Source organism: Chiroxiphia lanceolata, chromosome 3 (genome assembly GCF_009829145.1).
Source record: "Chiroxiphia lanceolata isolate bChiLan1 chromosome 3, bChiLan1.pri, whole genome shotgun sequence".
Lineage (NCBI taxonomy): Eukaryota > Metazoa > Chordata > Aves > Passeriformes > Pipridae > Chiroxiphia > Chiroxiphia lanceolata.
The window spans coordinates 423,544-436,946 of NC_045639.1; the positions used below are offsets into that span (position 1 = coordinate 423,544).

At 57.3% G+C, this 13,403-nt stretch overlaps 2 protein-coding genes across 6 annotated transcripts in view; both read left to right on the top strand.

Moving 5' to 3' along the window:
- The window catches only part of CFAP61 (cilia and flagella associated protein 61), a 94,637-nt gene extending 84,195 nt beyond the window's left edge, over positions 1 to 10,442 (top strand). For 4 of the 5 annotated variants that reach the window (XM_032681757.1, XM_032681758.1, XM_032681755.1 and 1 more), the window contains 3 exons: positions 243 to 333; positions 2,718 to 2,868; positions 10,213 to 10,442. In XM_032681757.1, coding sequence (XP_032537648.1) covers positions 243 to 333; positions 2,718 to 2,868; positions 10,213 to 10,343 — 373 coding nt within the window. In that variant the 3' untranslated portion in view covers positions 10,344 to 10,442. The remainder of the gene's footprint in view (positions 1 to 242; positions 334 to 2,717; positions 2,869 to 10,212) is intronic. The other variant, XM_032681756.1, reaches the window with a different exon arrangement.
- On the top strand, positions 4,348 to 6,533 carry INSM1 (INSM transcriptional repressor 1). Its single transcript, XM_032681765.1, is given in 2 exon segments — positions 4,348 to 4,402; positions 4,405 to 6,533. Coding segments are annotated over 2 exon segments (1,443 nt in total). The 3' UTR covers positions 5,793 to 6,533.
- Positions 10,443 to 13,403: the final 2,961 nt, after the last annotated feature.

Here is a 13,403-nt window from a genome sequence, read left to right on the forward strand (position 1 = left end):
TCACTGGGTCTTGCCACAGCTCTGAATTAAGCCACTTTAAATGTAATTACTGAAGCTGGCTGTACATCAGGAACATCCATTAAAAGAATTGATTGACCATGCTGTTACAGGAGGCGTTTTATGAACAAACGATCATGATGGGTCCAGAACTGTAATTTATAAAGGCAAAAAAGCAGGTAAATACTTTATTAGTGGTTAATGAGAGGTTCACAAGATAACTAAATTTCTTCTTTTTTCCCCAGCTACTTCAGGGAACCTTGGTCCATGGCCATCTATCACGATCAGTTTATTGATCTCCAGAAGGAGCTGCGCCAAATCCTGATGTCGGAACAGGTAAGAAAAACGAACGCCGAGTGCATTTTATTATTTAGGCAATTTGTTAGTGTTGTTCACTTCGGTTTCTTCTCCCATCTTTCTCCTGAAGCTTTATGTTTCTGTTTAGCTCTCTCCTCTGGGAAGCCTGAGCAGACCGTGTACCTCACGGAGGGGGGTCACCAAGTACAGCACATGGTTCAGTTTTGTTGTTTGGGCATATTCTCAAATCTGCCAGGAGAACTTGAAGTCGCTTTGTTTTCCTTCACAGCATTTTTGCATTATACCTGCAATTTAGTACAACTACACAGCAGAGTGTGGAGGCTGGCTTGTCTAGCTATCCCCTTGGGTTTAGTAGTGTTCCCTAACAGGAACTCACTACAGCCCATCCTACACCCGCTTCAGCTGAGCCCATGGGCACATTTTTTTGTTGTAACCCAGAGTGAAAGCAACTGGCTTTTTCAGTGGTGTGTGGATGTCCTGAATACGGGTGCAATTGAAACGTTTGCTAATGCTGTTCATAGCTTTGGCATTAGCACCATAGACAGAGGCACAAAGCCTCAGCAGCCTGTAACTTTGCCTGCCCAAACTGCAAAGCCACTGCACTCTGTGGTTGTTAATGGCAGGTGTCCAGCAGCCCCCGGAGCTGCCTCCCCCACCCCCTGAGGAACTTTCTGGCTGATCCCAAACAGAATTTGAGTTCTGATCTCTCTGCCTCCACCTCACTACCTGGGACCAGCCTACCCTCCCCCTGCTCGCGCTGCCTTTGCCTTTGTTTAACCCCGCACGGTTCTGGGCGGCAGCCGTGGGGTTTAAGTATGTGCTCACAATTTTTAACTGTGCAGAACATTAACAGAACTGAGTGTTGAGGAAGGCAGGTTGTGGGGCCCGTGGCTCACCCAAACCGCCGTGCCCGTGCTGCCGTGTCCCAGCTGCAGCCACACGCTCGGCTCTGCCTCCTCCCACAACGGCTCCAGGCAATTTGCTTCCTGTTGTCCTGACCCAGAAAGTGCCTTGGTGCGGTTTAATTTAGATTCTCTTGAAAGACATCTATAAAAGAAAACAAAATGAGGTTCTGTGCGGGATGGGGGGCCTGAGGTAAAGTGGGTTTTTTGCCATCATTCAGTTGCATTTCGCATGCTCTAAGTGTGAACAACTTCAGAGACAGGGGAATTGGTGCCCTACAAATTAAGGATTCACTTGCCTTACCGTGTCCTTGTGGTAGCAGTCCTGACACACACAGTCCCCCCACACAGACTGGAAGCAGTTCTGTGAGTCAGGATTGCTCACATGGATGTAAGGTGATGGTATCTGCATCTGAATGCAAATTAGGGGGGTTGGAATTTTTTTTTTATTTTTTTATGGTAATTTTAACTATATTTACTAGATATCACATATATGTGTTTTCACTGGGTGTTCCTTCTGGGCATGTTGCCAGATACAGATTAGGTACCCTGTGCTTATGGAATCTCTCTTAAATGCCTTAGGACTGTATTTCTATATGGAGTAAGAGACTGTCTTTGCTTCCTGTTGCTCATATTCCAGCTCACTTTAGCATGCAGAAAAATTACTAATGAAATGTAAAAATGAAGGAAAAACACCCCTTTGAAAGAGATGTTTAAGAACTGGGAACTTAAGTGCACAGGACTCAAGACATTTCTGGTTACAGTTTCCAGAGAAACTGGAAATCAGTGTCATGCAATAGGGGTAACATTTACAGAAACGTTTGCTGGTAGAAGCAATAACTGCACAGAAAAGCCAGTTGCGGCGGGGCCGGGGACTGTGCGTTCAGCCTGTGTAGACACCGTCACCAAGGCTGCCCTTGCTGCGCGGGCTCTCGCGGGGCCTCTGGCGCAGGGCGTGTTTACCCCTCGGGGATCACAGCCATGTGTTTGTGCCGCCGTGCGCGGCTCCGGCGATGCAAACAGGCAGATGGCAGGGCCGGGGTCTGCACCTCCATCAGCTGTCGGATGCTGCCGCACGCCGAGGGCACACGTGCCGAGCCAGACCTTCCGGAACAGGCGCTTGTCCTCCGTCAGGAATAACGTCCAGCTTCTCCGGCCGCAGCTGGGGCTGCAGACTGGCTTAAAAGCCACAGTAAATTGGGCACGGGGTAGGGAATTCCTTTGGCTAAACCCCTCGGACAGTCTATGTCCGGGGCAGCCGGGGGCTCCGCGCAGGTTCGGTTCCACACAACCCCTACATCTGCGTCGTGTCACTTGGGAGGGAGGGATGAACAAACAGCCGAGCACCACCGGCCCCAGGGTGCGCTCGGTGCCACCAGTGCGAGCCCCACTCCGTGCTCACTGCCCACTGCGTCCCGGCCCCGTCACGTTTTTGGTCCCCGCCGCATCACCGGTGCGTGCCCCGAGTCCGGTTCGGCCTCTGACGGCTCTGTGTTGCAGGTGCCCGGGCAGTCCCCCGCCGCCGAGCACAGCCCCGGCCCGCCCGCCCTGCGGGAGCCCATCCTGCGCTTCCTGCGCCGCCACCGCGCCCACCTGCCCATGTACGCCCCGACCGACACCTACGGACCCCTGCGGACCCGGCCCGCGGCAGGTGAGAGACGGCGGGGGAACGGGGGGTCGGTGTGCGGGGCACGGCGCTCGGTGTGCAGCCCCAGTACTGACAGGACTCTCGGTGTGCAGCCCCAGTAGTGACAGGGCTCTCGGTGTGCAGCCCCTGTAGTGACAGGGCTCTCGGTGTGCAGCCCCGCCGGGGAAGGGGCTCTCGGTGTGCAGCCCCGGCGGGGAAGGGGCTCTCGGTGTGCAGCCCCGGCGGGGAAGGGGCTCTCGGTGTGCCGGCGCGACGGGGGGGCGGCGGCGCGTGCCCGCGGGCCCGCAGCTGTATGCTAATGCTCCGCGGGCCGCCCGCCCGCCCCGCCCCGCCGCACGCCTGTCCCACCGGGCGGGCGGAGCGGCCCCACGACCCCCCCGCCGCCTGGCCAGGCCCGCAGGGGGGGTGTCCGGGGGAGCGGCGGCCCCCGGCGCCCCCCGCCCCCTCCCTTTGTGCGGGAGGGTCGCGCAGCTTTATGCTAATGCCGCGCACAAAGGCGCGCGCGGGGGGGCCCCGCTCGCTCGCGTGCCGCCCGCGTGCCCCGCGCCCCCCACAAAGGGCCCGGCGGGGGGGGCGTCCGCCCGCACACGGCCCCGGCCCCGCCGCGGCTCCGCGGCCCCGCCACCTGCGGGGCAGAGCCGGGCCCCCCGCGCGTTCCCCGCGCGGCCGCGGACAAAGGGCCACGGCAGCGGGGCCGCGGCCCGGGGGTCGCCCCGCGGCGGCTGCACCTGCCGCGGCCGGGCCGGCGGCACCGGCACCTCGCGGCGCCGGGCGCATCCTCGGGGGCTCCGGGCGTGTTTGCTTCGACACCGACGGCGGCGTGCGGGAGCGCGGGGAGCGGGGACCCGCCGCACGTCCCCCGCCGCGCTTCGTGCCCAAAGCGCGGCGGGGACCGCGGGCCTCGCGTAACAGGTTCGGGTACCGCCGGTCGGGGCTGCCGCGCTCCCGCCCCGGCCCCGCAGCAGCGCGGGCTCGTTCCGCTCTCGCAGCTGCCGGGCTCGGCCGGGCGCCGACGGCCCGTTCGTGATTCCTCCCGCTCGCTTAGACCCGTCGTTGGGCACCTGCTGCCGCCGATGGGCAGCACCCCAATGGGCAGCATCCCGGCGGGCAGCTCCGCTCCCCCTTGTGCCGCCGCCGCCGCCACAAGCGCCGCTTTCGCAGCCCCCTGCGCCGAGCTCCCCGCGCAGCGGTGCCGGCCGGCCTCGCGAACGGTCCGCCCGGCGGGAGCGGCCGGCGCTCAGTGCCGGGGGCGGGCGGTGCAGCGCGGTGCCGTCCCCAGCTGGCAGGCGGGCGGGAGCGCCCCCGGTGCCGCTCCCGGTGGCGGTGCGGGCGCGGGGGGCGGCACACAAAGGCCGCGCGTGCCGGGCGGGCGGCGCGGGGCGGGCGGGGGCGGGGCCGGGCGTGTGCCGGGCCGGGCTCAGGTGCGGCCGCGCCGCCGCCGCCGCCGCTGATTGGCCGGTGCCGCCGCCGCCGGCCCGAACAATGGCCCCGACCCGCTTAAAGGCGGCGGCGGCCGCGCCGCGGGCAGAGCGAGGAGCCTGCGCCGCGGCCGCCGCCGGCCCGGAGCCGGCGCCAAGATGCCCCGGGGCTTCCTGGTGAAGCGCAGCCGGCGGCCCACCCCCGTGTCCTACCGGGTGCGCTGCTGCCGCGAGGCCGCCGCCGGCCCGCCGCTCCCCGCCGGCGCCGCCCCGCCGCCCGCCTGCCCCGCCGCGCCGCCGCCCCCGCCGCGGGACTCGCCGCCGCCCGTGCCCTTCGGGACGCCCGATGCCGCCGTGCAGGCGCTGTACAGCCCCACGCGGCCCGTCAGCAGGGACAAGTACCTGGAGCGCGGCTTCAGCCTGGGCTCACCCGTCTCGGCCGAGTCCTTCCCCGCCCCGGCCGTGCCCGGCACCATGGACCCGCTCCTCTTCGCCCCGGCCGAGCTCAAGCTCTGGGCCGCCGCCGGCCACGTCGAGCCGCCCGCCGCCCACCCCGGCCCCGGCGGAGCCCCCGCGCCGCCCGCCCCGGCCGCGCCGCCCGCCTCGGGCCGCCCGCCGCCCAACAAGCGCCCGCCGGGCGCGGCCGAGCCCGGGCGGCACAAGGCCCCGTCGGGCAAGAAGACGAAGGCGATCCGCAAGCTGACCTTCGAGGACGAGGTGACCACCTCGCCCGTGCTGGGGCTGCGCATCAAGGAGGGCCCGGTGGAGGCGCCGGCCAAGGCGCGGGGCGGCTGCGCCCGCCCGCTGGGCGAGTTCATCTGCCAGCTCTGCAAGGAGGAGTACGGGGACCCCTTCGCGCTGGCGCAGCACCGCTGCTCCCGCATCGTCCGGGTGGAGTACCGCTGCCCCGAGTGCGACAAGGTCTTCTCCTGCCCCGCCAACCTCGCCTCCCACCGCCGCTGGCACAAGCCGCGCCCGCCCGCCGCCAAGGGTGGCCCCGAGGCGGGCCGGGCACCGGCCGCGGCCCCGGGCCCGGCGGAGGAGCCGCCGAAGGAGGCGAGCGGCGGCAGCGGCAGCGAGCGGGACACGCCGAGCCCTGGCGGAGCCTCGGAGGCGGGCTCCGAGGAGGGGCTCTTCGAGTGCCCCCGCTGCTCCAAGCGGTTCCGCCGGCAAGCCTACCTGCGCAAGCACCTGCTGGGGCACACCGTCCCGGCCCCCGCATCCGCCCCGGCACCCGCCCCGGCCCCCGCGCCCGCCCCGGAGCCCGCCGCCGAGGAGCCGCCCGCCGCCGAGTGCCGCCTCTGCCCCGTCTGCGGGGAGACCTTCCCCAGCAAGAGCAGCCAGGAGCGGCACCTGCGCCTCCTCCACGCCGCCCAGGTCTTCCCCTGCAAGTACTGCCCGGCCACCTTCTACAGCTCGCCCGGCCTCACCCGGCACATCAACAAGTGCCACCCCTCGGAGAACCGGCAGGTCATCCTGCTCCAGGTGCCGCTGCGTCCCGCCTGCTGAGCCGCCCGTGCCTTCCCCGCCGGCCCCGCGCCGCTCCCCCGGGGCCGCCACACGATTAGCTTTAATACGGCTTGCGACCTGCTGGAATCTGGCTTTACACTTACCTTCCCGGGGTCTCTCTCTTCTTTTTTTTCTTTTTTTTTTTTTTTTAAATTTTTTTTTTATTTTGTTCCTTCACTCCGGTTTTTATCGATGTGAACAGATCAAACTGCTCGAGAGAATCGAGCATTTCCTTTAGTGTAGCCACAAATGCCTTGACTCTGCTGTTGATGGTCTCCAGAAAATGCTGTAGAAACTGCCTTAACTGTGACATGCCAACTTTCTGTTTCTGTTTGTTTTGCCCTTACTAAGGTAGCTCATGAGTTGACTATCTGTATATGTTGGTTTGAGTAATTATGTTATTTATTCGTTATTTATTTATATTAATTATGAAGATTGATATTATTTGATTGCAGATATTCTAATGTGCTTTTTTTGTCTCCCCGCCTGCCATTTCACTGTGCATTTTAGAAGATCTTTTTTTCTAAAGGGATCTGCTAAAAAGGTTTTAACTTTTATACCTAGAATAACACATGATCTTAACCATTTTATCCCGTGCAACCAACAGCTCTTACTTTTAGATGCAATCTCTTTTTCTACACACATTATTTTCTTAACTGTTAGCTATTTATAGAGTGCTTCGATAGAACTGTTTCAACTGTATAATTATTTACTATTCAAATAAAATATTTTCAAATTCAAGCGTGCCCCCACCCCTCCTGCTTCTCCCTGCCGGGCTGGCCCTGAGGGCTCGGGGGGCTGGGACCCAGCCCCGCAGTGCAGCTGGCAGGGAGCCTCCGTCAGGGAGCCTCCGTGGGCACCAGCCTGCTCCGCACCGTTTGATGAGATTAATTAAAAAGGAATTACCGGGACGAGGAGAGCAGGGTGCGGCGTGGCCGCCCTGGGAAGGCTGCCCTGCTGAGCAAGGGGTGCCCTGGCTGTGGGCTGGAGCCCCAGCCCTGCCCCTGTCACAGCTGGCACCGGGCACAGCCAGCCCTGTGCTCTGCTGCTGGGGACAGCCAGGGAGGAGCTGTCAGGGACCTTCTCTGGAAGGTGTTGCAGGGAGAACTCGAGGAAGGGCAGCACTTATGAGTGGAGAACTTGGAGCTGTCCTTGTCTGGGAGGGCCGTGCTGTGTCCTGGGTGGCTGCCCCACGTGCTGTGCACCGAGGTGTGTGGTTCAGGGGCTCGGTGGAGCAGCGGCATCCTGCTTTGGCTGTTAGCTGTGAAGCCTGGCACATGGAATGCCAGGCGTCTGTGTGCCTCCTGGCAGGGCTGGAGTCTGCTCCTGCCTGCTCCCTCGGCCCTGCTGTGGGATTTCTGCAGCATCCTTCAACAAGCATATATATATAGGTAGCTCTTCAGGGCTTGTGTCTGTATGTGGGAATTGCAGGGGTTTGGTCAGAAAGTAGTTCCGTAAGTTTTTTAGTGACAAGTGTTGTAGTATCTGTGTAAGTGGGGAAGGTGTGTGCTGGGTCTGTGACACCCCTCTCACGGGCAGCCCTTGCAGTGCACCTGTACGATCTTCCCCTTTGCCAGCAGGAGAAGCCATGGAGCCAACTCCACGGCGTGTGGATCTGCTTGGCAGCCCCAGCAAATCCCTGCTCCCAGACTGGTGTGTGAAGGGCTGAGCAGCTGCAGGGGCTCAGCATGGGCCTTGAGGCTGCTCTGTCTCTGGGATGGCAACACCTTTGAGGCTTTGGCTCACAGGAAGAAGTTTCCAACCTGTTTCTGCCGTCTTCTCTCACCTAAAGGCTCCTGCCTGAGACTCAGCTGATGCACTGTAGGAAAGGAGCTTCCTGTAGGGAAGTTTCCCAGGAATCATCTGGGTATTTTTTGATATAGCAAAGCTTGTAGAGAAAGAAAGTCTTTCTAGAGAAAGATTATTTTTTTCTTGTTCAGTCAGGCTAAAGAGCACCAGTGCAGGTACACTCCTGCTGTCTTGATTCCTAGGAAACCAACTTGGTTATGCCAGGGCTGACTTCAGGCCTCGGCAAAGCTGTGGTTTTAGCTGTAGATCGATATACTAGAAAAGACCACAGCCCGAGAGACACAGGCAGCAAAACGTGCCTGGCAGGAGGTGTGGTTTTGCTTCTCCTGGCTTCCCTGGCCTCAGAAAGCCCCAGATCCTGGGCTGTCGCAGACGGTGTCGCAGCTGTCCGTGGGCTGGGCTCTCCGCTCCCCAAGGGGACTTCGCCAGCATACGTGGCCGTCCTCTCGGGCCACTGGACACTGTTTCTAGAGCAATGCCCAGTGCATCCTGACCCCAGAGCTCCATCCACGCCATCACAGCACTGCTCCTGATGAAATCCATGCTCGAAGCCTGTGGCACCAGCAGGCCACAAAACATCAGCTTCATACCGGTGTCCATTTCCTAATCCAAGTAATCCATGTCTGTCCCTGTAGGAATCAGTTAAAATTTATAGGGGCCAGAAGAATTTCTCAGGTTTGTAGAACTGTCTTAGTAGCCATTGGCACCAACAATGTATTGTATCTTCTGCTGAGGATTGCAGTGGAAAGTGTGATCAGTGGAGATTCTGTGTTGGGGAGGCGTAAGGGGAGGTGACAGTGGAGTACTTTGGAAATGGCTCCGTTCACAGTCATCCTGTAATAAGGGTGGAATTTGCTTTTGGCGTCAGCAGCAGCAGCCTGGGCTGCAGCAGCTTGGGCAGAGCTACTGAGCCTTTATGTCTGTGGCCCTTCTCCCCTGCCTGCACTGCAGGGTCCTTGTGAGGGTGAGCACCGACTGCCCGGGGGGTTTTTGGAGAGGGTCCTTGTGAGGGTGAGCACCGACTGCCCGGGGGGTTTTACAGGGAGACATCAGCATCACCATTTTGCGTCTCTTACCCCTCTGATAGTGAAGGGCATTGCGCCACCATGACAGGTCACAAAGCCACCTGCTCACACAAGCCCCCCTTGGGCAGTATTTTGGGGGGGGTCTGTCCCTACCCCTCACCAGCTCTTCCTTTGTGCTGTCCTGCTGCCCAGGCCCGCAGCACTGGACCTCTAGTGGGCTCAGCTCTGCCTCCTCCTCTGTGCCCATGAGACCCCTAAGCCCACCTGTAGCTCGGTGGCTACACTGGGAGCCCAGTGCCGTGGCAGGACCCGGAGCTTGCCCGGCGCTGCTCACGGCAGCTCCTGGGAATGCAGGTGTGGCCTGGTGGGTGCCATGTCCTCGCCATCCGGCAGCACGGGCAGCCAGCGCTGTGCAAACAAAGCCTCCTGCTGTCAGCTAACAGATCAATTGCTGATGGCTCTCGGTGCCTCCAACAGGAACAGGTTTGGGCACCACGGAAAACACTGATCTTGCCCCAGATGTGTCGTGGTGGAGGCAGCTGGTGCGTGGGTTGCTCACTCTGTGCACACGGAAAGAGGGCTTTGCCCAGTGCACACACACCACCGGAGCCTTCCTTCTCTCCGAGCACACCAGGAGCCAAATGCTGGTCTGGAATGGATTGTGAGCACACAGAAAGGAGCCAGGGAGGTTAATTACAGGAACCTGCAGGGTCCTGAGAAATGCAGCATGGACTCTGTCCCTACCCCATGGGCATGGAGCTGGTGAGGAGCTGGGGTGAGCTGCTCCCCCCTGCAGGGGAGCAGCCTCCGCAGCCTGCTTGTCCACTGTAGGTTTTTAGCAATTTTTGGTACCAACGCCCCAGTCCCTCGCAGCCATCAGTGCAGTGGGGCATCTGTCAGCTGCCTCTGGAAGGACTCCCTGAGAAACATAGCTGGGCACGACCCAAGGTTTTGAGGGGTCCTGCCCTGCACCTCCCTGTCTGTTTGTTGGGTGGGTGGTTGGGAGGTGTCCAGGGCTTTGAGGCGAGCCCAGAAACAGGACAGGGATGGGCTTTTGCCTTGGGCTTCAAACCTCTTCCTCACACGAAATGTTTAAAAACATACATTGCCGTTAATGAGCTGGGAAATGGCTCATGGAGTCACAGGTGTTTCTACCCATTCGCTGCAGGGCATGTGGTGCCATCAGGTGCCATGGGGTGCTGTGGGGGTGTTGGTGCTTTGGGCTGGATGGGACAGGAGCTTCCTGAGGTACCCTGGCAGCTCCCCTTGGGTGAAAGACCCAGGCACGTGGGTGCGTCCTGCATATTGCATTTAAACACCTCAGATCCTTCCATGCAGATAAAAAGCCTCATCAGGGCTTTAAATGGTCTTAATTAAATTTAGTTTACAATCCACATAACAAAGGTCTGCCTCTGGCAACATTTGGTACCTTAATCAGAGAGATGGACGTGCCAGGCTGTCCTGTGATACCGGCTCCGGGCACCTGCAGGCTTGGTCCTTACAAACCGTTCCTGAATCCAAGTGTGGGGCTGCAGGGCCAGGGCACAGCCGGCGCTGCTCTGACTGTGCCCTTCTCCTCTGTGCAGGCAGCGAGGCAGCGAGGCTGGGCAGAGCTGGGCTGGGCAGAGCTGGGCTGGGCAGAGCTGGGCACAGCGGCATCGGCGGCGGCGTGGGGAGCTGCGACCCCTCCTCGGAACACACCCTCCTGACACGGTAATGGGGACGTTATTCCCAACAGCCAGGGCTGGTTAAATCCCCTGTTCCTCTTGGAAAAGAACGGCTCTTTTCAAGCGCTAATAAAGCCCCTTTGCAGCTCTGAAGGTGAGGGTACATACCGAGGCTTGCCAGCCTGTTTTAGGGCCCGGGGAAGGTGACTGACAGGGAGGATTAAAGCAGAGCAGAGGCTCTGCCGGTGCTGCAGTGGGTGCTGGGCCAGGGCCAGGGGAGAGAAGGGACATGGCTTGGCTGCAGATCAGAACAGGTTCTGCTTCCTCAGGGTACGGGACCACGGTGTTGTTTTATTATCTCATTTTACAGTTTTTCTTACTAAATTGCCTGTATTGCAACACCAGTGCAAAGACAAATGTGAAGAAAATGCTGTACAGCTGGGGGGGCTGAGCTGGGAGGTTTCTGTTTAGTTATATGCACACAGAAGAAATTCAGAATTTATTACATACAATACATTATATTTTACATTTGCCCCATCCATGGAAATGTTCCGGGCCAGGTTGGATGGGGCTTGGAGCAACCAGGTCTAGCAGAAGGTGTCCCTGCCCATGGCAAGGGAGTGGAACAAGATGGGCTTTAAGGTCCCTTCAGAATCAGAGATTCTGTGATAAATATAAATAATATATTCCTTTTATAGCAGTATATCCTATAATCTGTAAAGGTATACTTCAGAATATGTAGTCCAGTGTATATTACATGCATTATATCAATGCATATTATATTATACAACATATACTGATATATAATGTCTGGTTTATGTTGTCTATCAGACAATGCATATTAGAAAACATTATGTCCAGTACATAATATCATATATGCATTACAGATAATTAGTGCTACGTTGCCAGTATTGCTGTAATGAAACACCACTGTCTTACAGAATGTTTCCTCAGCTCTGCAGCCACGGTCTGTGTGCTGTGGAGGACACAGTGCTCTGCACAGCGCACAGGGGGTGTGCAGGTGCACACACACGTGCACAGCTGGCATATGCACCATACCTGCATGTCAGACATGACCTAAAATAGTATTATTTAGTGTATGTACATAGTGCATTGAATATTCCGTGATGCACATTATATGTGTGCAAAATATTGTATCGTGTATGATATTACACGTTCTTTATGGAATGTTATATAGGATTCACATGTTGCTGATGTGATTTACACAATTTTCTTATGCAGTATGCTGTTACTTAGAAGGTACATATATATGCACACAATATGACAGTTCGTATAGTAATGTTGTAGTTTATGCAGTGCTATGTACATATAGCTACATTATATGCCAGGGATGTGTGCATATATAGATATATGCATATATAATGTATATGTAATATGTCTGTGTGCATATATAGATATATGCATATATAATGTATATGTAATATGTCGTATATACGTAACCTTAACCCCCTATTTTGATAAAATTGTTAAATTTATATTGAATATCAATATTCTAAACCAAGTCTTAAGAAGATAAAATATATAGTGCATATATGGTATAATACATTGTATGTTATATAATGCATATCACATTACATAACTTGTATTATACGTAGATTATAGATTATAGATTGCATGTATTATGCTTAATGTAATAGCGTATACACATTGTATATGTGTATTTGGTAGCTATAATATATACACTATCCAGTTTAAACATATAGACAGGCACAATGTAAAATGTTAGATATATAATTAAACATACTATAGCACATAACATATAGATCATGAGATACATAATATGTTACATATAGAGAGAGCACATTAACAGATGTAGAAATAAGATAATACATGTGAACATGGTAGGCATCCTCCTAAGGCTGGAAAAGAGTGGATTTAGATGGGATATTGTGAGGAAATTCTTGGCTTTGAGGGTGGGGAGGTGCCCTGGCACAGGTTGCCCAGAGAAGCTGCCCCGTCCCTACAAGTGTCCAAGGCCAGGTTGAAGCAACCTGGTGGAAGGTGTCCCTGCTTATGGCAGGGCGTGGAATGGAATGGGCTTTAAGGTCCCTTCCCACCCAAACCATTCTGCGATCCCACAGTAAGTATAAACTAGTTATATATTATTTTATTTAACTTTATTTTCATAATTATTATTAATGTAATTTTTGTGCCTTCTGCCGCAGCTGGTGGGGCTGGGGGTGCCTTGGCCCCGTGTTCCTGCCCCGTGCTGTGCTGGGCTGGCTCCGTGCCGCCCTTGCCCGCCTGCTGACAGGGGATGGGTCCCCAGGGCTGTGCCAGCCCCCATCCTGGGGTGCACAGGCACCACCCGGCCCAGGGATGCCAGTGCAGTGACTGAGCACTGTGACCCCTTGTCCATCTCCCGCTTCCTCTCCAGTTCCACAGGAGGGTGGCAGGTGCTGGGCCTGGGACAGGGATCCTCCTCAGCAAAGGTGGGTGGGAGTCGGGTTCCCAAGGGCAGTTATTTCTGCAAAGGGAGCCTCATCTGGAGCCAGCTGCAGTGACTCTCCGTTTCTGACGAGAGCACCTGAAAGCAATTGAGGAGAGAACTTTGTTGTCTCTCTTCAGCAAAGGAACAGAGAGTTCCAAGTGTCTTTTCTGACACTGTATGTGCAGCCCCCTGCATTTCCTTAAGGAATATCTCAATAGAGTAGAAAATCACCATTAGAAACATCTTGTTTTTAATGCTGATGCAAGTGGCTGGGCCACAGGGGATTGCAGGGAAGCAGGTTATGGACAGTGGCCTCTGAGGGTCCCCGAGGGTCGGTCATTGTGCTCAGCAACTGCTGAGCCCCCTCAGCACCGTGGGAAGGGCCAGGCTGGCAGGAGGTGCCCAGCCTGCAGGGGTGGCACACGGCACTGCTGCCACGTGGGGCCCTGTGGGGCGAGCGGGGGTGTGACCGTGTCCGGTGCCTGCGTCAGTCACGGTGTGGCACAAACACCCCACGAGCGCTCAAGCCTGGAAACACCATTGCTGGTTCCGCACCGGGCAGCCGTTCCTGCAGCTGCAGCCTCGGTGCTGGGGGATGGCAGAGTTTGTGCCGGTGCCGCCGTCACCACACCGTGTCCCGCAGTGACCCTTCCTGCTC